This window comes from Haliaeetus leucocephalus, unplaced genomic scaffold (assembly GCF_000737465.1).
Source record: "Haliaeetus leucocephalus isolate CR32 unplaced genomic scaffold, Haliaeetus_leucocephalus-4.0 Scaffold76, whole genome shotgun sequence".
Lineage (NCBI taxonomy): Eukaryota > Metazoa > Chordata > Aves > Accipitriformes > Accipitridae > Haliaeetus > Haliaeetus leucocephalus.
The window spans coordinates 1,790,201-1,817,628 of record NW_010972512.1 but is presented as its reverse complement, the minus strand read 5'-3'; the positions used below and the strand labels follow the sequence as shown (position 1 = coordinate 1,817,628).

General features: G+C 41.8%; 1 protein-coding gene across 1 annotated transcript in view; it reads right to left on the bottom strand.

The window, feature by feature from the left end:
- Window positions 1–18,039, bottom strand: part of NOTCH2 (notch 2) — a 77,812-nt gene extending 59,773 nt beyond the window's left edge. Inside the window, exons 1-3 of the mRNA XM_010581105.1 lie at window positions 17,969–18,039; window positions 7,701–7,960; window positions 6,679–7,014 (exon numbers count right to left, since the gene is read on the bottom strand). Of these exons, the coding sequence (XP_010579407.1) occupies window positions 6,679–7,014; window positions 7,701–7,960; window positions 17,969–18,039 (667 nt within the window). The remainder of the gene's footprint in view (window positions 1–6,678; window positions 7,015–7,700; window positions 7,961–17,968) is intronic.
- Between the last annotated feature and the right edge of the window lie 9,389 nt (window positions 18,040–27,428).

Below are 27,428 nucleotides of genomic sequence, written 5' to 3'. Positions count from 1 at the left end.
CTGCTGGATGAGAGTGCTATTTATCAAAGCACAAGTGGATGCATGCTAATGTGGATGAAGTAAGTGATTCCAGAACACACACGTTAATTTAAAACATCAGCTCTGCCTCTTCACTGCTTTGGAATGTAATATTAACATGACACAGTCCTCTCATCCAAATTATGCTTTGACCCCTCTACTTTTGATGCCCTGTTCCAGACACTTCCATAACATCTGTGTCAAGTCACATAGACCCTCTAAGCAACATCTGGTCCAACACAGATCATGCTGTGTGGCAGATGAGACTGAGACTGTAAAGCTCTGACACAGCTTCTCCAGACTACTGCTGCTCTCAAGAGACTTGAGATGATTTGTATGCATTCCCACCTCTTGAACTTCTCCAATACTACAGGTAAGAGTCAGAAGCAAAGAGGAGTGCTGTTGCCAAGCTGTATCAAGTACATCAGCATCTATCAGCAAGGAAGAATAGACTCAAAAAAAAAACCCCACCCAACAATCCCAAGAAAACCAAAAATCTGCAATATTACCCTCTCCCTTCAAAGCCCTTCCCAACCTCACCCAAGATCCTGCAAAGTTCATGGTGGTCGGGAAGATTAAAACAAAGAAAAAATATAACTTGGTTAGTCTGAATCCTAATCACAGCAGTGCCTTCCTGGCAAAAGATGCTGAGGAACAACTACCAAGGAATACAATGAGTATCAGATCATTGTGTTTAAAACTGTGTAAAGCTACCATGCATGACCAAAGGCTCAGCTGTAAAACACAGGAGTGTCCTATCAGCTTGCTTTTCAGCTTGAGGAGAATCATCCCACTGACCACAGACTGCACTCATGCCAGCAACATGATCAGCATAGAAATACACCCAGAACCACAAACATGAAAGGTTTAAGTTCTTATCCTTTCAGCTCAGACAATATGAAGGCCCACCCTACTTTCCAGTAAACAAATTCCTGACAGCGGGCATTTATTTAAAACTATCTCACTGTACTGCACACAAATTTAAAGTGGCCCAATGATTCTGAGTAATAATAAAGCATGGAGGTCACCCCAATACTAAAACCTCACCAAGCCATTGTACATTTTCACATTTTAACCAGCTATACTACCATCTAAGAGCTGGTCCTCAAGCATCCCATGCAAATGTAGAAAACCATTAATCCCACACTAAAAGCTGCAGGATACCACTAGTGACAGTAGAATAGAAACACAAAAGAGCTTACAAAAAAAAAACAAAACCCCAACAACGTAGTAAAAGGTTCAAGAGAAATGACACGCAGCCAAGTGTGCTTAGTCAAAATATAGCTCCAAGGGAAAGGGAATCAAGAAAGGTTGAAATGGTGAAGATGACACTATTTTGAGTGCACAGCTGAAGAAAACACAAGTTTCCTTTTTGGAAACTTCCCAACTCCCAAATTCCCTTTAAATTTGTCTTACTCTGAAGAACAACTTTGGCTTAGCTTCAGAACATCTAAAAGCTGTAAAGGCATGACTTTTGTGTCCTCTTCAACTTACACCACAATATTGTGATCTGCTTAATTTATAAATAAAACTGTCTTAGTGAAGTTTAGCTTTCATTCTCAAAATCAGTCCTTTAGAGTCAACGCACCTATGTTTGAGCACAACAAGCATGAAGTTGCTCCGAGACATGTGAGCTTTTCAGCTGGGTCCCAGAATCTGATTCTGCAGTTACATAACCTGACTCTTTTCCAGAAAGCCAAAGAGTTCAGCGTTTTGATGTATTTGGACACCTGACACTGCTTCCTGTTTCCCCCTGTGCTGGGACTCACATGTTGTCCTTTGCCTTCTCCCTCCAGAGAACAGTTTGCAATACATATCCTGACTTTTGCTCTCTATCTCCAAGCACATCAAACTAAGGAATGAGAACCTCAAGGGGAAAAGTGTTCCCACTGCTAACAGCATATTGTTCCTCCTCCAGTACACAGACGGATACAAGCAGATAACTTTACTCCTATGTCATCTGAAATCTCTACCCCATTCCAGAGCACCATATCCAATTCCCTCCAAATCTTAATCCTTAGCCTTATTTCAACCTATAAATTACAGCTCAGACTTTCTGCAGGACCAATTAGTTACTGGGACAGGAAATTATACCTGAATGAAAATGTCATATTATTGCCGGATTTAGGGTCTGCTGACAAGAAATTAGTACTAAAACTGACCTGCATCATTTTAACACAGAAGTAAGGTTCTGCATACCAGGTACCCAACAGCAGTTGCCTGCATGCAGCTCGACAGTTCAGCTTCTTGAAATAAACATGAGGTGGGCTGCTCCACAGAAGAGAGCCAGCTCACCCAGAGCAGAGAGGCACGCACGCCATCTGGTACCCCAAGACTGCCACCATGCAGAACCTCACACCCCACAGGAGGCAGCTCATCTCTAAATCCCAGCAAGCAGGGTCTTCCCCACCACGGGAAATTCAGTGTGTCTGTTAGACCCCATTCATGATGCTCACTGCACGGGGCAGCGTGACACTCTGCTACGAACCGGCATGAGGTTACTTCCTCTTCCCAGGAAGTGTTCCAGCTCTCATAAACAGCCTGCTCCAGCCTGACAGATCGTTTCCTGAACAAGCCCTTGGAATTCCCTAAGGTCCTTATCTTAGTTAATGGGTAATTATTTTGATGGATAACAATGAATAATCACTTTCCCAGCTAAGAACTTCCTCTATTGACTTGTTTAACATTCCATTAAAGGTTAGTTGCCAAATGAACTCCTTTTTTGTCAAATATTTATAACTACAAGCTCATTCTTATATTTAAAGGAGTTGCTAATGCTTCAGGTTAAGCCTCTTTCACAGAAGTTTTTTTTTTTTTACTATAACTATCTGTTATGATTTACCTAACATGCTCACTTGTCTACAATCCCTTTATCTAAATCAAAGCCCAGAGGAAAAATGATTACACTAGATGGATAGAAAATAAGTTACCTTTCATACAGATGTAATACTGACAGTATTTATAACTCTTCACTTAAACTTGCCACCAAATGCTGACCTCTTCTAACACATGACTTCATTAATTACCTAGTGCAGGATTTGTTTGTGTAAATCCACAAGTGAAGTGGCAACCTGAGAATTTAAAATAGCAGCTTGACTACACCATGGAAAAACAATACTTCCACCACTGCAGAAAAAACTGCTGTGACATGTAACGCCAGGTTGTAGGCTTTTTCTGTATTTTCAAGCTCTCATTCTCATGTATCTGTTTTTACAAAAAAAGAAATTTACTCAAAAGCAAAGAAGAAAACATCTACAGGAAACAAGAACTTATTTTGGGGGCCAGTCCAGGAGTAACCTAATTATGCTTAAATTGCTGCTTGGGCACAATCAGTTTCTTCAAAGCAGTTTCACAGGTCACAAGATACAAAATCGTATCAAAAACCATTCCAGCAGTTCAAGAGGCAACTGCCTCCTGCCTCTACTGCCATAACGCTGAGCTACAGTAACATCTTAAGGCAGTCCAGAAGGAAGGGTTAGAGCAATTCCATTTATAGTCACAGTATCGTCGGCATTGCTCCAATTCAGAGAAGGAGGCTAAAGAAGAATTTCTAGTCCATACTCTTGGCACTCTCTTCCAGATGAGCAGGCCTTGTTCACATCTTCCCTGGGCGTGACAGACCACCATTTCTCTTCTCTCTCTCTGTTGACCTTTCCTTCCCAGACAGAACCTTTTCCAACACTTCAGAAATTTCATGCCGCATGCTTGACTGTAAGGGGGAAGAAATGGCTGGGTGCCTTGCCTTTATCCAAGAGTTTAATGTAAGCATTTTGGCCTCTCCAACCTCTCTTTTTGCTGTTTTTCAAATGACTAGTTTTTTTAAAAAAAAAAAAAAAAAATCAAGCTAGCAAAACAACATGGCCAAGTTAAATACAGGAAATACAGAAGTGAAGGCTCTCAAAGCCACATCAACTCACCCCCACTATACACGTTGTGTAACAAGTCCAAAAAAGCAGCTAATAATCCAAAACGTGTGTGAGCAGTGTGGGTGTATAACTGTTACTATAGTAATCTCATTTTCATTTCCTGACCATAGTATAGCCAGCCCACACGCTTGTCTGAGGGAAAAATGTGCTCCTACCCAGCCTTCTGCCCCTGTAAGAGTCACGGAAATCAAACTGTCTCATCAGCTTTACAGCATCAAGTCCTTCAAACTTCAGCTCTTCTTCCCCCCACCACACCGCTTCTGCATGAGATCTTAAGACTCCTTAAACTGGCTAAACAGATCTAACTTTAATAAAACTCTGAATTTCTGATCAAGCCTGTTAATCTAGAGATACTTACTTTGCAATTTCATTTTAAAAAGATGCAAAGCAGAGAAGAATAAACCCCCTAAGAGCAGCTGTTAGTTCATAGAATGGTTTGGGTTGGAAGGGACCTTAAAGATAATCTAGTTCCAACCCCCCTGCCATGGGCAGGGACACCTTCCACTAGACCAGGCTGCTCAAAGCCCCATCCAGCCTGGCCTTGAACACTGCCAGGGATGGGGCATCCACAACTTCTCTGGGCAACCTGTTCCAGCGCCTCACCACCCTCACAGTAAAGAACTTCCTTTCATCTAATCTAACTTCTTTCAGTTTAAAGCCATTACCCCATGTCCTATCACTACACACCCTTGTAAAAAGCCCCTCTCCAGCTTTCCTGTAGGCCTCCTTTAGCTACTAGAAGGCTGCTCTAAGGTCTCCGCAGAGCCTTCTCTTCTCCAGGCTGAACAACCCCAACTCTCTCAGCCTGTCTTCATAGGAGAAGTGCTCCAGTGCCCTGATCATCTTCATGGCCCTCTAGACCCACTCAAGCAGGTCCATGACTTTCTTATGTTGGGGGCTCCAGAGCTGAACACAGTATTCCAGGTGGGGTCTCACAAGAGTGGAATAGAGGGGGAGAATCCCCTCCTTCGACCTGCTAGCCACACTTCTTTTGACGCAGCCCAGAATGTGACTGGCTTTCTGGGCAGCAAGCACACAGTGCTGGCTCATACTTAGTTTTTCATCCACTGATATCCCCAAGTCCTTCTCTACAGGGCTGCTCTCAATCAACTCATCGCCCAGTCTGTATCTGTGCTTGGGATTGCCCCACCCCACGTGCAGGACTTTGCAGTTGGCCTTGTTGAACTTCATGAGGTTCACACAGGCCCACCTCTCAAGCCTGTTGAGGTCCCTCTGGATGGCATCCCTTCCCTCCAGCATGTCAACCGCACCACACAGGTTGGTGTTGTCAGCAAACTTGCTGAGGGTGTACTCAATCCCACTAACCATGTCATCGACAATGTTAAACAGTTAAGATAACAGCATTTTCAAAGACCCTGTATGTTCAAGCACTGAAACCAGGACAGTTTCTTCGAGCATAGTTAGAAATGGTTGCTTTCACACAAAAATAAAGATGATACATCCTTCTGTTTTAAGATCGACTTTCCTAAATTCTTCAAAGTCACGTGCTTGCTCAGACAGCCCAGAAAGCTGTTGTACAGGCACTAGCTAAGGCTGGCAATGTACATTTAAGGTGATTTGAGCCAACAGTTCAAGACAAAGGTCTCTAAAGGGAGAACATTTCTTCACAAGTTCTAAATGCTCTTTCCACACATACCCATAACTCCAGACGATCCTCCTGAGAACACAGTCACTCTACATTCATCTTAAACAGTATATGGCAGCTACACCTTTCACATAAATAACAACAGAGAAATGCTTAAGGGTAGAGAGTTTACTTTTCTAGATTACCACACACCAAGTGTTCATGTGCCAAACTGCAATACACTTAAGTAGGAAGTCTAGTCAAAAGCATTTCCAAACAATCAGTTTCCCATGGAGTTGAATTACTCAGTAAAAAAATATCAGCCTAAAAAAAAAAAAACCCCTGATACACAAAGACAACTAGTACTGCTCTGTGGTCAGTATGACAAGTGGCTGGGTAGGAACAGGACAGGATGAGACCACCAGGGTCACAACCAGGTGACATATGGTCATTTTAGAGATGGATGCCTTGGTGATTGGAGCCCAACTTGACGCATAAAACCAATACAGCCCATGATCCTGAGTAAGCACATCACGCCTGCTGTGGATGAACTCAGGGCAGCGAACAGCATCAGGAGACAAGCAAGCATAATTTATCTGGAGGTATTACAGGACAAAAAGGGTGTGGTGAGTTGGAAATGGTATCTTCTAAGATTTGGAGGAGCTAGAGGAGAAAAAGGAAGGTAACAGAAACTAGTATGTTTTAAGAGTAAAGACTGAGAAGGAAAAAGACAAATGTTTGTCTTCATTCAAGCACTGAAGTTAACTGTGGCCTTTACTGAAACAAACCTATGTTATTTGTTGGGGTTTATGTTCATGGAATTTGGCATTCCAAATGGGCATTAGGAGATACCACCTTAATCTTGAACCTACCTTGTAGTTCTTACCTATTTGATTCTCTGCCTCCAACCGGGTTCCAAAGATATCTCATTTCTAGCCGTCTTCCCTTTTCTTCCCTTCCACATTATGAAATACAGACACTCAGAAATTAATGTCCTAGCAGAGCTTCCTGCCTTGCTGAGATTTCTCCCTTCAACCTTACATTACACAAGCATCACACAGAAACTCCAAGAGAAGTTTTCAGAAAAACACAGACAGGAATGCAGTGACAAGACTACAAAACCAGACACTTTGAAGAAGCAGCATTTACCTGGCAGACAGTTGCACTCAAAGGTGAAATCACTTGTTTGATGACAAGTTCCTCCATTCATACACGGTGATGGGGAACACGGCACATATATGCTCTCACAGCGATGCCCTGTATAGCCTGGCTTGCACTGGCATCGGTATGAACCAGGCAAATTGACACAGGTCCCACCATGTTGACAAAGGCCCGGTGTGGCACATTCATTCACATCTATCTCACACTTATGGCCAGTGTAGCCAGCCAGACAGATGCAGGAGAACTTATTTCCAGATACAGTACATGTGCTTCCGTTGGCACAAGGTTGAGATGTACAGGCATCAATCCACTGGCAATCCTTTCCTGTAGGATCAGACAGAACACTATATTAATAAGAAGTTATTTCTACGGAAAATAGTATTTCCTTCATGCTACCTCAAAATGACTGGTGTACTAAATCTTAAAATTATTACAGGAAAATTTATGTCTGCATTTTACAGTAGTATATTTGAAACAAAAATCAATTTGCTGGTTACAGTACAAAGTCACTTTATTTACAGGGTAGCAGCAAAATATAGAATATTGTGATTTATAAAAATAACCCATGACCTGAAATTATACTACACACTGACAGTCACTCTTCTTCTATGTTCCCTTCAAGAAAGGAGTGGGTTTCCATGCTTCCCCTCAGGCACCCAATTATAGTTTTCCCATAGAAAGATTTTGCTGGCCAAAATTTACTTCATTTTTTCCAGAAGGTAGACTCTGAACTCAAAGTGCAACAGCCACTCCAGAGTAGCTCCTGCAGTCAGTTTTCCCACATGGACAACGCCACAAGATCTGAATGTCTTTCTGCTTACGTGTAAAGGGTAAAGAGTTTGATTCCCTACTCCATGACCAAAAAAAGCAAAGGGGAGTGATTTAGACTTCTTCTCTTTTCCTGTGCTGGAGCTAGTAAATTTGAGAGCATATTATGATTGCCCCAGAACATTCCAGGATGAAGTAATTCACAAAGGAGGGAGTCTGGAGGTACAAACACAGAACCCCACCTGTGTAACCTGGAGGACAGACACACTCATATGTTTCCTGGCTGTGGGGATGACAAGTTCCTCCATTCCGGCAGGGCTGGGACACGTAGCAGAGGTGCGATTCAGAGTATTGACAATCCTCTCCCGTGAACCCTGGAGCACATTTGCAGGTAGCCTTTCCTATCAGAGACGTAGTTTCACAAGTTCCCCCGTTCTTACAGGTATTGCTTTCGCAGGGGTTTCTGTACTGACAGTAGTCTCCAAGAAAGCCTTCTCGACACCTGCAACAGAGAAGAAGTCACATGCATTACACATTCACCTGAAGCCTTGCTGTCCTGGGAAGATACCAGGAATGAAGTCCCATGACCACTTATGAATTTGTCATAACTAATGGTAACACTAATCTAAATGCTAATGCCATAGATGTAACGGGGCCTTCCTCTGGGATTGTCCCAAATGACACCACTGAAAACTTAAGTTCAAATTGTGAAATTGCTCATTACAAAATAAATAAATACTGCATACAATCAGAGTTACATCAAATGCAGGACCTTATTCTCGAACTTCCCTTCTGAACTTCGGTAAAAACCTAAGTGTTAAAGAACTGCTGAGTAACAATTAACTCCTTGCACCCAATCCCATTCTAGTAAGCATCCTTTTTTAGAAGAAAATCAAGCAGTTTCAATAATAGGTATTAACACCAGGTATTATCCATCTTCCAAAGTATTTAAAACCTTATACAAATGCAGCATTTGAGGGCCTGAAAATCTGTAGCAGATCTTTCTCCACAACACTCCTGTGAGACAGGAATATACTGTTATCCTCATGTTGATAAGTCCATCTGGGACTGCGACATGCTGAAGCCTGCACTCAACTAGCAACACAAGCACTCAAGTCAGGTCTCCCACGCCCCTGACTAGCACCCTAACGACAAGGTCATTGTTCCTCTGTCTCCCACAGAAAAATGAGTACACACGCACACTATCTACAACTAGGGTAGTATTTTATACACACACACTATCTACAACTAGGGCAATATTTTATACAAAGATCTGTGATTGCAGAATAATTGCAGTTATTTCTCTCTAACCTAAACTTATGTCAATACAGTCTGACTACACTTGTCAGCTGTAATCCATCTTTTAACTGGCCTTTGCACTACGAATTTTCCATTTAACTTCCAGCAATACAGGACCCAGGCAAGCAAGCCTGCAAACCCCACCTTTGTGTCACCCACAGTTCCACTTGCTGCTTTCAGGTAGCAGAAAGCTGCAAGAGTATATGCCGGATAAAAATAACACCTAACATACAGAACAGGACTGTCCACTTGAAGTTTTTCTATAGTGCACAGCTGCATGCTTTAACTGGTAAGTAACCCAAGATACACACAGCTCAAGAAAACATGTATTTCACTGCAAAAATTTCAGAGGTAAACATTAGATATGTTTTGCTCCAGAACAGGGTAGGTGCAATTATTAAATCAATGAGCTACTCAAATCCAAAGGGAGGAGATTCCAACTGCAAGAAATAAAGTCTCTAGTTTGCCCCCAGACAAGAATGTTACAGTAAAGAGACTGCCTTTTCCTTATGCACTTGAAAGTGTATGGTGGATTGAAAAACAAAAAAACAAACCAAACAAACCAACAAACCCTAACTGGATAGGCCTTAAAATTCAGTTTAAAATCAAAGAACAGTCATGAAGCTGTGTTTTACACAGAATACTACAGGGATCTGCCTTCGTTCCTATGCTACTCAACACTTCCATCAATGAACAACACCAGAAAACATCAATGCTGGTAAAACACATAGGTAAGAGAAGGCAAGTTCTTGATAGAGAATAGTAACACAAACTGCTTAACAAGGCAGTTAGCATGCAAAGTGCACTTTAAGCACTGAGAAGTCATACATCTAGAAACAAAACGCATACAGCATCCTCACCAAAACAGGAGACTGATCTGGGAAAGACAGACTTGCTTGCTCTGGGGGTTCCTAACAGTCAACTGAACATGAATTCCTAGCATGACAGTTTTGCCAGGAATACTTCAGATGTACAAACAGCATATATCAAGTAGGAGTAAATGAGATTATGCTACACCTGATACTTGCATGGCACAACCATTACCAGACCATTACATCAGTTCTGGTGTCTGCTCTTTAAGAAGGAAGAGCTGAAATTAATTCAAAGCAGCCAACAATAATGATTAATAGAAAACTCTTGACACAATGAATAGCTCAGGTGGCTCAGTCTATTTATCAAAGGGAAAAGGGAAAGAGACAGTTAATCAAAAGCTCCAAGTACCCACAAAGAAGCTCAGATTTAACAGTAATTCCCAATCTAGAAGGTACAGGGATAATAGAACTGAGCAGTTAAAAGTTCAAGGTAGATAAATTCAAATTAGAGATAGGGTAATATCTTTATTTTCAGACAGACTTATACACTGTATCTCAGTAGTGGAGAGAAACAACTAGAACAACGCATTTAAGGTTGCAGTGGAATTTCTCCATCACTCATGCTTGTTTAAAAGAACACCAGGATTGGCTGTTTCAGAAAGAGTATGCACGCTAGTTCAAACACTGCTATTCAGAGAGGTTATTATCCGAGTTACGCAAGGGGTCATTACTAGATGACCACAACTGTTTTTTCTCATGTTAAAATTTATTAACTAGCTTTAGCCATATGTCTGAAGTAGGAAAGTCATATAATAGATGTGCATAATCACAATTTACCATTCCCCACACCCAAATTAGGCTCCTTTCACCATACCTTAATACTTTCAACTTTGTACCCAAGAACAGACATGAAAGAAGAGTTTTTGCAGGGCAAGGCACGATTAATAAAGTTACAGAAAGCAAATCCTGAGACAACACCATTTGCAGAATATCCTCTGCCTCTTGTGCCATCCTTGGTATAACAACTGAAGGCTGTCAGTCAGCGTGAGCTGCTGCCACATCACCCAAGAGGCAATCTTCGGGTATTCTGGGCCTAAACCAGTTCTATAGGCTTCCTTTAAACATCCCAAATCCCTCCTTGATATGGGTTAGAAATCAGTCCAAACGCCAGCAGGCTACAGCGCGGCTGTGTAGGAGCTCGATCATATAGAAATCTGGCACCCGGCAAAGACGCCTTGTGCCAGGAGCTGGAGGACTGCTTGACTCCCACGGCATTCAAGCCTGCACACGGTGCACTGGCTAGCTCTGCTCAGAGACTGCCTGGATAACTACAATTAAATCATGTTTCTGGACATCTCTATGCAGCTGATGAACGCGTAAAGTCAAATTGAACTTCAGTCCCAGAAGGCTTACAAGCTTTCGTTACAGGGATCTCTTCTGGTTTCACCACTGCCAGGGATGGGGGGTTTGGGCAGCTCAGCCGCCTTCAGTGTCAGCAGTACACCAAAGCTCCTCAGACTAACAGCAGCAGGCGCAGACCATGCACTTGTAGTTCTCTTTAGAGAACTCAGACAAACAAGAGGTCCTCCAACACCAGCCACCACTCCAAATACAAAATAAACCAAAACACACCTAAAAGATAAGTCCCAAGGTGCTTTTTCATTCAAAGGCTGTAAAACAAACTAGAAACTCTAGAGGAACATCTCACGTTTTGTCCACAAGCAAATAAACCACCAAAATACACCTTCTCTCCCACTCTCCCCCCCCCCCCAAACACTCAGGGATACTGGAAGGTACATTTAACTGTTGCCCCTAGGTAACAGGGAGGAGGGAGCTTAACAATGACTAAAAGTATTGCTGTTATGATCTAAAAGGAAAGCCGAGACCTGTGCTCTAAGACAACACTCACAACCATCACCCACAAATGGCCCAGAATTTTGTACACAAATGTTCTGGTACAAAGTTGAAGAATGCTCCAAGACCAGGCTTGTTCTGGTATCTTCTGAGGCTAATCAGAAAAACATGAGGGAGCACTCCAGCAGGGAACAGCAAAAGCTCTTTTAACTTTAGCTCTTTATATTTGGAAGGACAAAGCCTTACAGAATATGCCAGAGGGAACGTGCCTGCCTGTGGAAAGATGGTAAGTCAGGTATACACAGCCCTTGTACCCACCATTTTGTTCTCCTCCTGGAGAAGTGCCTTGGTCACACAGTTATGCAATTTTCCCCTCCAGCAATTCCATGCAATCCTTTTTGAATGTTAAAGAACAAAAAAACTACAGTCCAGATTTTCAACCATGTCTCCTGTCATCAGCATTTCTAGGCACAAATACTAGTAATTTAGTTCTAAATGTTGGTGTAGACAAAACTGCAAATATTTGCCCCTGATTCATGTTGGGCACCACATTGTTTCTCTAAAAATAGAGGCAAACACTGAAAAAGCAAGGTCTAAGTCCAGACTTCTTTAAAGGATATGATTATCCTCAACAGCAACTCCAGCTTCCCACCACCCCTGCTCTGCTCTCATCCCAACCTACTCTTTCAAGTTCTCTTTAGGAGAGAAAAGAAAAAAGAAGAAAAAAGCCACTTGTCTACAGAGCAGCTTAAAATTGTAGCAGCTTGTGTCAGCTCCAAATGACATGCTCAGAACAGGAAACCAAATCTTTTCCAAATAAAAGCCACTGTTTCTCCTCAGTTTTCCATCTAACACTCAGAAACAGAAACAGGAAGATAAAGTTTGTTCTGGCACTTTCTGGAAGCACATGAGGTCTCTTAACCTACTTCAACAGGAATTTAATCTTTTAAGAACAAATTTCACATACAACTTAATTCAAATCATGATTTCTGAAAGCTAGAGAGTTTGAAATGGGAAAATGTCCTGTGGGCTGCATCAGCTATGCAGCTGCTTCTAATTAAAGCTTCTCCTTTACTCTCTCTGGGCTACTTTCCAGCACAAATACTTTAGTCAGAGCTCAGCCCTTTCCCCCCCCCCCCCCCCCTTTTCAGCTCCAGCCTGTGTTTGCCTTAGCTCAGGCTCTCATGGAGCTAAACAAGAGACATAAAAACAAGATGAAGGTATTTATCCAAATTTGAAGTATCCACAAATCCACAGAGCCACATTCACTCTAACAACCTAATTCTACAAAGTGAAAGTCGAAAACGCACAAAAGCTGCATTTTTGGCTCTTAGGCCACAAAACTACATTGACGTTACCTCCCAATACTTAGTTCTCTCTTGCTTTCAAAAGACTTCTGGAAAATATGTCTGGCCTGTTGGAAAAAACTCCTCATCTGCCATACTATATTTGCTTGGGCACATTCATAGGACAGTCTCTTCAAATGCACCTTATAGACTGTTTTAACCAGTCTTCCAGATGTTTGATTTTCATGGAAGTTTCCTATTCAGGCCCAGTGATATCATCTGGAGATGCACAGAAGGAAGCAGATGGTTTTAATTTAAAACACGAAGGGAAGAATTTCCTAGTCATCTTGCTTCTCCCCCCTTCAACCCAACACTCCCTTTCCTTTGACTGGAAGATGCTTCAACTGAAGGCGGGGGGGGGAAATACAGTCTGATGACTAACGTGAGAAGGGTCTCAGCTACTCTGCTACAGATTTTAGCCAGACTTCCCTCTGGCTCCCAGGTTCAGACTCCCACACCTACACCTCCTCTCAGGAGGGAGAACAGGATTCTCTGGTTAGCTTTACAAACGCTCCTTCCCATGTCTCAAGGCTCTCATTTATGCGTCATACTTTGAATGCAAACTATGGGATGGCCTCTCTGTTGTGCATTTAAAGCAGTACACAGCTATTGTTTCTAGTCCACGGCAAGCACTTCCACAGTGTGCCACTCCACAGATACCAAGGAGTAACAGCAACTGAAGCCTGAACAGGCAAGGTTTAGTCCAGCATTTTCTGACCATCAAAGCTCCGAACAGCTTTTAGTCTGCACAGATAAATCACAATAGAAAATTTTGGTTGAGTGACTCAAATTACCACTCTGTTCCCAGATTTGAAGCTAAAAGTGCGTGTACTCTCCCCTTTTCCCTCTGCCCTGATCTCTAGGGTCTCCTTTAACTTTTGAAAGGAGACAGAAGGAAACAGGAAAGGGCAGCCCATTCTCAGAAAGGGACAACTTTTCAGCTTTTGCATTTAGCCTCCTCTGGAAAACTCTCAGACCTCATCCTGCTACAAGGTCTCCTATGGGTATTCCCCATTCACTGGTCTAAGAGTGATTAGTCTCTCGAGATAGATCCTGAGAAGATATCTGCTGCAGTCTGAGAAGCAGTTCTGCAGTCTAGGATCTTGCCTTAAGCCCCAGAAGTCCTCTTAAATCCAAGTTAAAATTCATTTATGAAGATCCAGCTGGAAAGAAAGGTAGGTCAAAAACCTGGCAAGGGGTTGGAGTTACTGGGGGTTAGATTTGGGATAAAAGCCCCTTACTGCCATGCTGTTGCTGCTTTGAGTTTAGCACACTTTGAGGTCCTCCTGTTGCAACCTTGCAGATAAGAGGAAAAAACTGTATCATGCACTGTAAAAGTGTGCACAAACTTCTGCACACAGTAAGAAAAACACTGCTCACTGATGAGGCACAGAAGCACACAAAGCTGCACAGATCCTGACAGCTTTGGGCATGAAAGGATGTGCTGAAGGAGACTGTCCTTTTGGCATCAGCTAACTTCAGCAGTCTTCACTTTTGACCAAGCACAGCAAACAAGCCATGGTTGCCATTGTACTTTTTCTTTTTTCTTTTTTTTTTTTTTTAACCATCCAGACCCAACAAAAGACACTAGAGTTAAAGCAGTACTTTGGTTCATACAGAGGTACTGATATCCCTTCTGGGCACACAATGTGCAACAGTCCTAAGGTCAAAAAATCCACTCTTAAAAACCTACAAAGCACGAGAAGTAGCAAGGCCCAGTTTCTTCCCTAAAGCTTGGAGCACCCCTACCCCAACTCCCTTCCTTCTCACTTCTGCTTCTCTCCCTGGCACAGTCTTGCTTCTGCTCCCTGTCACTGGGGCACAGGGAAGGGAAGTTGGGAGAGGCCACAGCTGCCAAACATGGGGAAACCAGTTAAGATACTCTCCGCTTCAGGGCCTTGCCCCACTCCAAGCACAGAGGGACTGCCCAATCCTGCATCCACCTGCAGCAGAGCAGACTCTCGCACTCAGAAAACTGCAGGCAGCATTGCCAAAAATCTCTGCTCTGCTTGCCCTTGAAACAGTTCCCTGTACCCACACCTTCTCAGCCTGCTTGCAACTACTGAAATACTGTAAGTTAGAAGTACTATCCCTCAGACTCTTCCTACTACTTTCCCAGTCATCTAGCAGCAGGGAGATGAGAAAGGGTTCTCCTGTGACATTCATGGTTAGCATTAAGCAACAAGCAACTGTTATCCTGCTTCTCAGCTGGGTATGAGAGCATGCAAGAAGGCTCCCTCACGCTTAACACCTCAGTGTGCAAAAGGCTGCCTGGAGATGCTTTGGGGCAAGGTGGGGGGGGGGGAATGACACCCTACAACAACAACAAAACCCCCACTACAGTGCAACGCAGAGCCAAACACCAAACTGAAACTGCCTTCTATCAAAGCAGGACCCAGAAAGCTTGGGATGACAGGTCCCCTTCATACTGCTACTGCAGATATGACCATATTCCTTGGAATAAGGTCTGCGTCCTCACGACATTAGTCACTGAATGGGTGTAGAAAGGTCTCTCAAACAAAAATTCTGACCTTGGAAGACGCAAACACAGGAATGTGTAATTTTCTAAATATAAAATCGAGGTCAAAGAAGGTCAGTAATTCTATCAAACAGTGCCACAAGATGACAGCCATGGGCCAGCAGCGTCACCAGGGGAACGGAGCTACTTAAAGGGCGCTCACAAGAGCAATCTGATAAAGATCCAACTCCGATTTCCTTGCAAGGGTCACAATCACTGTTCCCATAACAGAAGCCAGATGCACCAGAACAAAGGTTTCTTAGCAGAAAACTAGCTTTCTCTTTTAATGGAGTAGATGCTACAGGATTTTCTCACAAAGAAAACTGTTTCAGCAGTCAGCTGCCACTTACTGCTTTGCCAAATATCGAGACTAGATGTTTTGCTTATCAGTGCTTACATTACTCATGTCTTATTCATCACATAAGATTAACTCTGATGCAGGCTCTCCCTCAGCTGTTCACTTGTTTCTTACAGACAGCAGGATTGACTAGATGGACTGACCACAGGCTAGAACAAACACCTTGGCCAAGAGGAGGTACAGAAAGAGGAAGAGAGCCTGTTATAATAACTTATTGCCCAGCAGAGGAAATACTGCAGAAAACTTGAAAAAAGTGGAAGGGGTGGAGATTTAGCTAATCAGCAAGTGATCTTGCAGAGCTAGAAGCCAAGCCACTTGCTTTAGTAATAAGTTCAGTTTCCTGAACAAAACATTTGTACTCTTACAGCCATCAAAAATTCAGAAAGTCATTGAGGTTACTATACCAGATAGAAAAGTTCCCCTATTCAGAGTTCCTCATAGTGCAGGAAAGAAAAAAAAGTTAAAACCAAAACAGGATGCTAAGAATCAGCCTGCTAAAGGTAGAGTCTCCACAATTGAGGGGGTTTTTTTGCTATTTTTTCCTTCCTTTCTGCAAAAAAAGAGTTATTGAGCCAGAATTAGAAAACAAACACATACTAATCTCTGTACACAGGCCCCTATTAGCCTTTCCAATTACTCTAGCACCTGCAAAGGGACTGAGTTGTTACTTGTAGGAGGGGTTGGCTTAAGACCTGCAAGAAGACTTTGCACAAAAAGGAAGAAGGCAACATTAGAATTATAAATAACTCTGTGTGCTAAAAAAATGTAAGTGTGGTCAAAGCTGCGACTGTGATAAGGGAAATGTGTCAAGATCTGGACTACAGTACAAATACTGAACCAATGTTAATCAGATGAACGAACTAATTTCCCCCCCCCCCAGTCTAATACATAGTTAGGAGGAACATGCAGGTTGGAGAAAACATCCTTAGGGAGGTACAAGCAGCACCAACATCAATACCAGTCTTGTTTATTACCTTCATCATGACCCACATACTTTGGCTCCAGACTGACATGCTTAAGTATGCATCAGAAGGACCTACTAATGTCACACAATTTCTTGTTTCAGTCTTAAAATACAGGTAAAAAGCAGGAAAAGTTCCAGCTTTTCAGAAGGGCAGCTCGTTTCTGTTGACAGCAACATAAAGCCATGGAAAGGAAAGGACTAGGAAGTAGCAGTAGTTAAAAATGTGAAGAAAACAACAGGGAATAACAAATGACATATTTGCCTTTCTATGGCCTTTCTGCACACCAGGTATTGATTTGAAACTGAGAAGAACCTCAAATTAGATTATGATTTCCCCTTTGTGTGCCACAGGTGCAATTTAAGTATATTGAGTTTTATGTGCCACATTAACAGAGAGAACTAAAGGTTGTGGCTAGGGAAGATGGATGTGTAGAAAAGGGTGGAGCAGAGCTGTGTGTGTTAGCCAAGCTAAACCAACAAGACAAAACTGAATAATATTTAAAGAATGTTAGCATTAAGAAAAGACAGATTTAGCATGCTAGAAAATGGCACAACTTGCACTGGTGAAGTAAACAAGGTCTAGAAAAATAATCCGTTTACTCCAGCTGTAGTAAATTAACCCTGCCAGACAAGGAGGATTTAATCTTTTTGCAAAATATCACTTCATTTTAAAAAAAATCTAAATACTGCAGATCGAAAGGTGAACTGCATTTAAACAGATGTGATATCATTCTCCAGACACCACCTACTCCACCAAAGCTCCTGCTGATCAGCTTTCCATGCAGCAGAGTGAAGGCACCATTGAATGCAGGTGTGAACATTTACCAAAATCAATTACGTGATAAAGACAAACGTGGGTGTGTGTTTGGGATTTTGTTAGTTTGTTTTTACAACTCCCACACATTACTTACTCTCCAGCATGTGGAAGGGAACTGGCACACTTCAGAGTGCAGAATAGTTCTGAAAAACCTCATAAAAATATTCAAATGGGGGCTGAAGCTCTATAAAGTAAGGAAAGCTATAAGATGGAGAGCAAGTTCCAATTTAACTTCTGGGTCTGGAAGCAAGGTACCGAGTTTACTTCTGTGATCACTTTGGCCTTGCTTCCTACACTAATGCAAGGAAACCAAACTGGCAAGATCCAAACCCAGAAATCTGAACAAGAATTCAAGATTTCTTATGTTAAAAAAAGCTAGCACATAAGAACCAACACATTATCAAAAAACACCAACTGTGCTAAATCAGTTACACCAAATGCACCCAATAAGAAAATCTTAACAATTCACATTTCCTTTCTGGCTAGGACCCTGAAAGAAAGAAGACTGGCAATTAAATTGATGAGAAATGAAACCAACTTACTTGCAATATCCTGTACCATTTTGATACGGAATGCACTTTCCCTCATTAACGCACGGCTTGGAATCATCCATACATTGCAAAGCTGAAAGAAAAGAAAACGACAGTCAAATCAGTAGCCATGCATGTCCAGCCAAAGCTTCATTAGCATCTTTTGAGGAATGAAAATCTTATAGTAGAAAATGTCATATTACTGGAACAAAAATAAAGACACTATCACATAGTTTAATTTAATCTCTGGCAGCATCAAAGAAGCCAGACTGAAAGAAGAATCAAATACAGATTTGTTCATCAGGCAACTAAATGTTTCCAGAATTTCTTTTAGGTAAATTTTCAAAGCAAAGGATGCAGTAATTTCAGCAAGCTACAAAGACATTTGCGTTAGCACTTGCGTATTTTGGGTTAAGTGTCACTAATTACTACCTTCTGATCAAAATTCTGGACTGAAATTCTCTGAAACAAGAGGCAACTACTCCTAAGCCTTTGTCCACAATATTTTGCCTCAAATTCCTTCCTTCTTTTCTACTATCTCTAGGAACACTTGGCACTGAAATAGGGGCATCTGTCCCTCATAAGCTCACCTGCTGTACATTTCTAGCAATCCAGAATTTGCTGCAACATCATTACTGTTGTGGCACTCTGATTTCAGTCAGGATTGTGTTTGGGAGTAAGTGAAAATATCAGAGATGTTAAAGACTTTCAGGAAAGAATTTGGTATTTCTAAGGAGGAGATACTCTGTAGCTCAAACTTGACATTTTCAGTATTGTTTTTAAAAAGGCATTAGGTGTGATACAGTTCAGGGCTGGTCAATTTTTATCCAAGTCTACTAGAAGCTCTAGCGAGGCCTGTTCTGATAGAAGCAGCATATCAGCTCCAGCTCTGACAAGCGCTCATCTCTTCACAGGGACCTGAAGCAGCATGCCGTGGCTATTTCTGAAGTGACCAGAAGGGTGAGAACTATGGAAACCCTGCAGGAGCAGAAGGCGCTCTAGAACCACAAAAATTGAGCCAGTCCACCTAGACCATAGCCTGCCATTTGAATGGCACTGAACTAGTGGATAAAGTTCTTGGAACCAGATGATCTGGGTCCTATTCTAAACTTACCCACATACTGAGAAGTCACAAGCTCTTCCCAGCCTCCAGTTCTGTCTCCTGGCCCCCAAACACACCCAATTCCATGCCTTTACATACCCTATTTCAACAACCTTACTGCATTTGGGAAAACATTTAACCAATCTTAGTTGAAGGCACCTAGAGGCATCAATAACGTCCAACCACCAAACTGCCCACTTGTGTACCAGCTGCTGTAAGGCAGATTGTCTTTTTTTTTTTTAAGGATGGTTTTCCTTTCCTCAAGAGGTATTAAATTTTCAATACACATTCAGCAACGGACATCAAGGAAAATTGGTGCAAAACACCACCAAAGTTTATATGCTGGTGACTAAGGAATGGGGCTCAGAAACAGAAGAGTTAATGCATCAGTCCCACTAAGCTCTCCCTGCAACCAGCTCAAATTCAGTCCAGCAATTAGACGACTTGGAACAGACTCCAGTTTCTGCTATCCAGGGCTTGAAGTGTTATTTCTCAATAACCCTGGAGCACGTAAACAGGGAGCACATAAACAGGCCACATGTAGCACGAGGTACTATAGGAGTGTTTCATACTTGCAATCCCTATAGAGAATAGAGTTAAATTAAACTCAGTTACCCAGGAAAATTATAAATATTTCTCACAATATGAGTATGCCTATTTCTGTCAACATGATTTCTGAAAAAGAGGCATTTGGATGGTACTGCTTCTGCAGAGCTCTCAGGAAATGAACAAAATTCCACTCTGAGCCCCTCTCAGATAACCCTTGAGGTCAGGGTTACTAAGCAACAGAAATATTAACACAGATTTTGCATGGCATTCCCCCCCACAGCGGGCAAAAACACTTACAGTGATTTGCACCTGTCTGAATTTTTATCCCATTTAACAGCAACATCCACAAGACTTCAACTCCAAACTTCATCTGCTTCTGTCTAACACTACAGCAGCTTGTTTTCACAGCAAAGATTAGCTCCAGTTAGCATAGTTCAGCTACACTGTGTTCAGGAGAAACGGCAAAAGGACCTGTTATGATTCGGACTTCTCTTACCACCTATGCTACTCCAACAAAATAGAAGCAGGTTAAAATGAGCCTTACTGCATTTCAAAGAACTGGGAGGGGAAGCAGACTTGGTATTCTCATCTCACTACCTTGAATTTTCATTCTTTTCACACCAATCAAGCCAGTGAAGCAAATACTCAGAGGATTATTTCTTTTGTGCCCATGCTTTCAAACACAATTTTGTAATCTCTTCGAGTACCCGCATCCCCAGTGAGAACTGAGCAGCCAGTTGATTTTGTAACCCACATAGTAAAAGCTTAACTAGCCAAAAACACCTCCCAGCACAACTGCACGGAGGGAAACATGAGGGCGACTGCTTTCAGGGTCACAGTAAGGATCTGAATCAGTGATTTCTGTTTAGCTTGCTAGGCCAAATACAGACACAGGAGAGAGGCTTTAGCAAAGTAATGATTAATTTTCTCCTGGTTTTTGACAAATTATTCCTGCCTTGAACTGCTGTTTAGCAGGTCATTAAACTACTACTAGTCCTTAGAATTCTTTAACAGAGACACATAGTGAATAGGGCAATGCAAGCAGCTAAATACATATTTTGTATATAGTAATTTAGAAGTGAAAGAAGCTAAGGAAACAAAAACAGAAAGATTCTTTTGTACTTTTTCAGCTTAAGACTAAAATAGGCTGAATAGAAATAATTGAAATGCAACTAAAGCTGAAGTCAATGTAAATGTAACCATATTCTATATTAAAATTAGTATTAAAAAGTAACATGACCACTTCTCTTTAAAAAAGAAATCACAAGGGAAATTGAAGACTACAGTTCTCACAGTAAAATTAGCATTTCTGTGCACAAAGCACTGTCTTCCTGTATTTCATGATATCTTTAACAATTTCACAATGCATGCAAAACCAAGGCATTTCAACATGACTTACTTCAAAAGCTACTTTTCTGCTACTCTACCATGTTGTGCTCAAGAGTTAATAGTATCAGAAACTTTACCTTCTACCTCAACCAGCATAAAAAGTATGTTTCACTACATCCATTATGTTAACTGGAAATACTTTGGTGTGTACAGCATAAGAGAAGACAGCCTTGTCTTGAAAAGATAAAGCCACTTTTCTAGAAGCCACATATAGATAGCATCAGCATGCTGTCAATGCTTTTGAGTCTAACAGGCTGCTTTTGCCAGTTTTCTTCAATGTTTAAAAAACCAGCAATGGTGAATTATTTGTTAATTCACTTGCTCTAGCTTGCCAAAACCACCAAGACTATAATAAGCTGGGTTAGCCCAGACCAAGCAGAAGCAGTAATGTTTCAAGTCCTTGCACTCTCGTGTGGCGGAGGGCTCGCTCCAGTATGCCAGCAGGTCTTCAAGGGGAAATGCCATGGCTTTTTAATGTACTGAACTGCCTCATGATTTTTATCAGTCCTTTTGGGCATATTACAGGAACATTGGGAAGACACACCACAATTATCAAAAGACTGGCTTCTTATGAAGTAGGCAGGCCACCACTTTGTGAAAGAAGTACCCTATCTCTAGCATGCATCATAGCCAAGTTTGAAGGACTTCTCGGATGAGGGCTCTAAGCACATACAAGATGAATGTTATTAGCTATACTACCCAGCCCAGAGTCCGTACAAACTCTTGCACATGCGTGCATTTAGACACAAATTCTAACCTGACATTTAACTAGCCTACCAGGACTATTTTCCAAGGCCAGAGGGAAAAACAGGTAGCCGCTGCTGTAAAGTGAGCACAAGCAGAAAGCGTTACTCGCAGAAACACTATAGGAATGCTGCAATTCTCAACATCTGAATCCACCAAAGCTCACAATTAACTGGAGTACAGTTTCACCCAGGTTTAATCTTTTTGGCAGAAGAGACAGTTAAAGCAAATCTAGGAGGAAAAGTCATGTTTCTGCCTCATTGTTCTTCAGGATGCCAAGATGATCTAGAAGTTGTGATTTGCTTTCTATACTTCATCTGCCCACTATAAATTCAGATTCTTTCTAGGCTAGAAAATTAAAAGAAATAGGGAAAGATTAAGATCAGAAACTGTAAGTGTCAAGAGTTCAGCTTTTAAGAGAAAAGACTGCTATAGGGAAACAGCCATAACCAGAGAAAAATCTAAAAGGGCTTTGTTGTAAATACTAAAAGGAAAGCAATGCCAATAAACTCCTCAGCCACAAGTTCAGAAAAAGTCAAGCAGAAATAAAAATGCAAAATACCAAAACAATTAATGCTGTGAGGAAGAGACGTTATAAAGCTGGTTTCCTGTAGCTTTGTGGTTGATTATCCTGCATCTAAGAAGGTGCAGGCTCCAACCAAAGGTTTTACTGCAAGTAAGGGGAGAGTGATATTCTGGTAGAGAACACAGCTGAACTGGTGGTACAGCCTTCTCCTTGGGAAGACACTATATGGGTCTCTCCTCTTTCTGTCTATAAATTTACCATTAAATTCATAGAAATTCCATATCATTTAAGAACCTAGACTTCTGTCATAATTGGTGGAAACTTGTCCATAGGTTCAAAAGCTCTCTTGTGGGAGAGGGTAGAAAACAACTGACTTGAACATAGAAGAAAAGTCAGGCTAAAAATACATTAAAGACTAGAAAGAAAACTAAAGGACAAAATAGGTTTCAATAACCTTTATGCAGTCAGTGGATTTTATGTCTCGACTGACATTCTTGAGAAATAGCCTGTCATTTCAACTATGTTACCCATTATATATAAAGAGAATGGAGGAAAAAGGATTCAAAACCCCCAAGCAGCAACAACACAGGACGCATGGGGAATGCAAGCTCAGGCTGCTTGCCAGAGGTGGATCAGCTCTGAAGAGGACAACCATCAGCATGGTCAAGAAGCACCAGCTACACTACAAATCAAGGGGTCTCAAATTCCAAGGAAGCAAAAAACAGATTCCCTTCAGGAAAAAGAGTGTGAAAAAAGAAGCTAAGAGAAAATGCTGAAACACGAGGTGTAATTCTGGAGGAAGATCGGTAGGTCCTCAATGTGCAGAAAGGAACAAAATCCTTCCACAACAGCACCTCACACCACACAAACAGCTGCTGAAGAAGCTGGTAAGTGATAAGAAGCACTGCACATATGGAGAGAATACCCAAAGATAACCAAATTTTGGAGGAAAACCACAAAGGAGTGATAACTAATTATGCTATTCACTAACCTCAACAGATTACAGTTCCAGTGAGATTACATACCAGGGAGAACCCACTAGTAAATAAGCGCTAGCTGAAAATATGAAAATAGCTTTTTCTGGTTGGTTTGTTTTTTTTCTTAAGAACAGATTGCGCTGTGGCAGCCACATGGAGAGGGAAGAAGCAAACTAGTAAAAATCCTCACTGTGAAAAAGTGATAAAGCCTTATATTCAGCTCAGATTTAGAAAATTTTTAAGATTTGGGGAATTTAAACAAGCTGACCAGTTTGCACTTCACAGACAGAGGGTAGTACTTAAGGACAAAGCTTGTCTACAAGGCGTGGAAATAGTCTGTAAAGTAAAAGTGCTTTAATCAGATTATTAAGACATCCCCACTGTTTTTACACACAAAAGCCTGAAATCAATTGGATAATGCAAGACTCATCAACTGAGAAGCTAAGCAGAGCTCAGAGTAGCGTGAAGGCACTCAGCCAATATCCTGTACCTTTGGGGAGAGAAAACACCAATATCTAAGCTGGTTTTCTTCACTAACTTCTCTAGACAAGTGTAAAAAAAAATCAATTGCAAAAAAATATTTCAGTGGATTTCAGAAGAACAAGCCTGTCAGAAGAAGAAATTTTGCTTTAGAAGTTCATCAGGTTTTGAGTTCGAGAGTGCTAACAGCAGATCTGACTACATTAAGCTCTCAGACACACAAAACTTATGTCCTGCCATCATCTGTTTCAAATCTCTCCTCTGAACATCTAGGAACCGGCAAAAACTACTAATTGGCCCTCCTAAAAGCAGAGCTGGGAACTGTTGTGCAAATTCACAGGTAGAGTTGAAGTCTTTCTGTTGTTGGGGTCTTAGACCTAGGAAGCTGCAGGAGGACTGTTATTTCTATCAGATGCAGCTACAGTTCATGTGACACTGTTCCTGTTGAAAAACTACTGATAAAAGCTCAAGTTATAATACATACTGAATTCAGGATGAACTTGTAATAGAGTTCAAAAGTCTGTCAGTGACCGTATTCTCCATTTCCTTACACAGCTACTGTTCCCTGCCTTCCCCTATTTTCGGTTTTCCAAACAAAGCCAAAACGCCTAAAATCCAGAACGACAACACGGAGCATTTAGTTAAAAAAAGTTTTCAACAAAAAAATGTAAGGAAGGCAATTAAAGAGCTGAAGAGGTATTGGTGTTTCCATGGCAATCTGGCAGACGGGAGCCATGCTTGCGTCTTCTCCAAAGTCTCCGTCATTCTCCAGCACTAAATCTTTATTAATTTGAACATTAAGCATGCTTGCCTGTGTAGAAATGCTAGCCCGCTGCTTGTGCTGAGCAGCACTTCCACAGCCATCCAGGGTGATGTCAGAGAAACGAGATGAAGACTTGCTGCATGGAACAAACAGCAGACGCCCGTGCCATTTTGAGATACAAAGCTCTTTTTTCATCCTTGTAGCAGTCTAAAAAAAGGACATATGCCCTAGGAACAGACTATTTTCTAAACAGAACGATTATTTCTGCAGCTCTCAGATGACCATGTTTAGAACGATATAAGCACTGTTTCTTCTAGATGGGCACTAACAGCCCTTGACTTCTGTTGGCAAGATGATTTCAGAGTGAATTCATAGAAACTAAGAATATAACTACAAAAGGACTTTTTAACACAGATGCTTAGGGAAGCTCTTTTTTTCCCCAACATGGATGACATTTCCTTAACATGTCCCAAAGGAGGGGTGAGACCTAATAATCACTGTATCACTCCTCCACTTAACAGTCATTAGCCAAGAGTACAAACTTAAAGGAAACAACATTACATCTGGAGTTAGAAATTGCAACTGTTTGAGTTTGCTGTTCAGTAAGATACCCAAGTCCAGAAGAAGCAGGCTGTGAAGGTCCTGCTGCTGCTTTTTTACCTACTCCTTGTCCTGGGTTCAAACCCCAGCCACCGGTCCCCTCTCACAGCACAGATACCATTTTTGAAAATGGGAGAAGCTGAACAGGACCAGAGCATATCAAAGAGAATTACCCACTTACTGCAACAGCAGCAAGACACCCAAAAAAAGGGAGGGAGGGAAATAGCTGTGGAAGCTGACAAAAACCCACCCCACCCACTGTAGGAGATTCAAATGCCACCAGAGGCATGAGTCCTCTTTTCCCAAGGATTCAAATCCTGAGAACATCAGCAAGAGGATCTTCACGTATTTCTAATCTGAGCAATGCCCTGCAGGAAGTGATGTGCTTTAGCCAGATTCTCATCATGCTCCCTTTTGAAAGTCTACATCAGCACCTTTGATAAGAACAAATTTGATAGACAGTAACACCTTCAAAAGATCAAGTAAAACTTGCTCTTCCATAAGCAAATTCACATCAAGCAGACCAGCATTGTCAGCATTATCTGAAGTCCTCAAAAGTTTCACTGTTTGAATACTAAAGATCTCAAACTGCCATCCACATCAACACACTACCTTTGTGCTGCTCTAGATTAAAAATATTTTGCAACCTGTTAGAAATACGGGCTGATAGTCAACAGCAACCTGGTGAAACTGGGCTTAGCAAAACCCAAGTGTTAATAATGACAGTGGGTAATTAGGGTGGGCTTTGCTAGTGAGGATTCCTGTTTCACCCATTGCTGTCTGATCAGAAGAGGAGCAAATCGTTCACAGCAATTATCAGGAGAGTATCCTCACCAAACACACAGGTGTTGCTGCCCCACCCCAGCTTACTGCAACTTCAACTGCAGCCTTTTGCAAAACTAAACAACGCTCAACTGGAAAAGCAAGTTGCTACACCATTGGGCTTGCATGATGAGGCAGAGTTGAGTAGTCCAAACCGTAGCGCTTAGTGCATCCAGGAGCCTCCTATTTATTGACCAAGAGGGCTGACATCAGATACCTGCCCTCTCTTGCACAAGAGCATCAAGACAGTTGAACATGCACCTGAAAATACCCTTTCGGTGACTTCATCTTTCCCTTTCCCATTAATTCAAGCCACAGCTCCCACTCCCAAGAACCAGATGTTGTTCATGAGATATTGACCTGCAAGAGTAATTTTCAGTCTAGATTTGTCATCTCTGACAACCAACCTTTGTTTTGCACTGGGAAGAGATTTCAGCCACAAAGCCAAAAACTTCTGCAGCATGGGAGGACCTCAACCGGTCCGGTAGGTATCCATACCCAGTCAAGTGACAACAAGTGATACCACTGCTACTTCTCCTCTCAGCCCCTGTCAGAGAAGGAACCAGTAGGGCTAGCAATAAGATGATGAGCTGCTGGTATGAAGGTACAGTTTAACGAAGTGGACGTGACATTTAGTCTTTGCAAAATAGCATTCTGCCATCTTACTGGACTGCGTAAGCCATTTCCAGAAATAACAGTCCTACTCTGCACCACACCTGTACCCTACCAAGAAAACATATTTTTGTATTTATGACACCTACTCTTGAAAGGCCCTTTATTTTTCCAGTCCCTTTTGAGCAAACCTGGCCAAAACACATTCAGAAAATAGCTTTTTTTGACTCCAACGATCTCCTTGCAAGGTATGAGTAAAACTAAGTAAGTCAGATTTCAGAGGGGGTTACTGGAAGAAAAAAAATAAACAACAAAACATTTCTCCCGGGAGACAAATAATGACTGTTTCAAAGTCAAGACAGATTGATTAACCCAACTACTCTGTATCCAAGACAGCAGTAGTGGTCAAAACTCTGCAGACAACAGTTTCCACTCCTAACCATACTAAAGAATAAAACTGCTGAAATTATCGGTGTCTCGCTCAGTCATGCACTAAAACAGCTTCCACTACCACTTTCTCCCATCACTGCACTCTTCACAAGTCATCCGAAGAGCGATACAGCCTCCCAGGAGCAAAAAGGAAGAAAGAATGAGAAGTCATGTAAGTAATCAATGACTGCTGGTCCTCGACAGCTTTAACGTGCTGTAAAGCTGCACATGCTTTTACTCTACAAGCAGGACTGCTGCTGGGAGAGGCATGAAATCCATCAGAACTCAACAGTTAAGGCTATGGACCACGTTCTCCAGCCCGGCTGTAAAACATATTGCAAATGCCAACATGCAATGGGGAACAGTGATGAAAAGCAGGAGTTTCTTCAGATGCGCACACATGGCTTCATCACGCCTGGACTGATTAACAATGAAAGGAGGAGGATATGTAGAAATTCTTTCTGTGTAGATATGTCCTC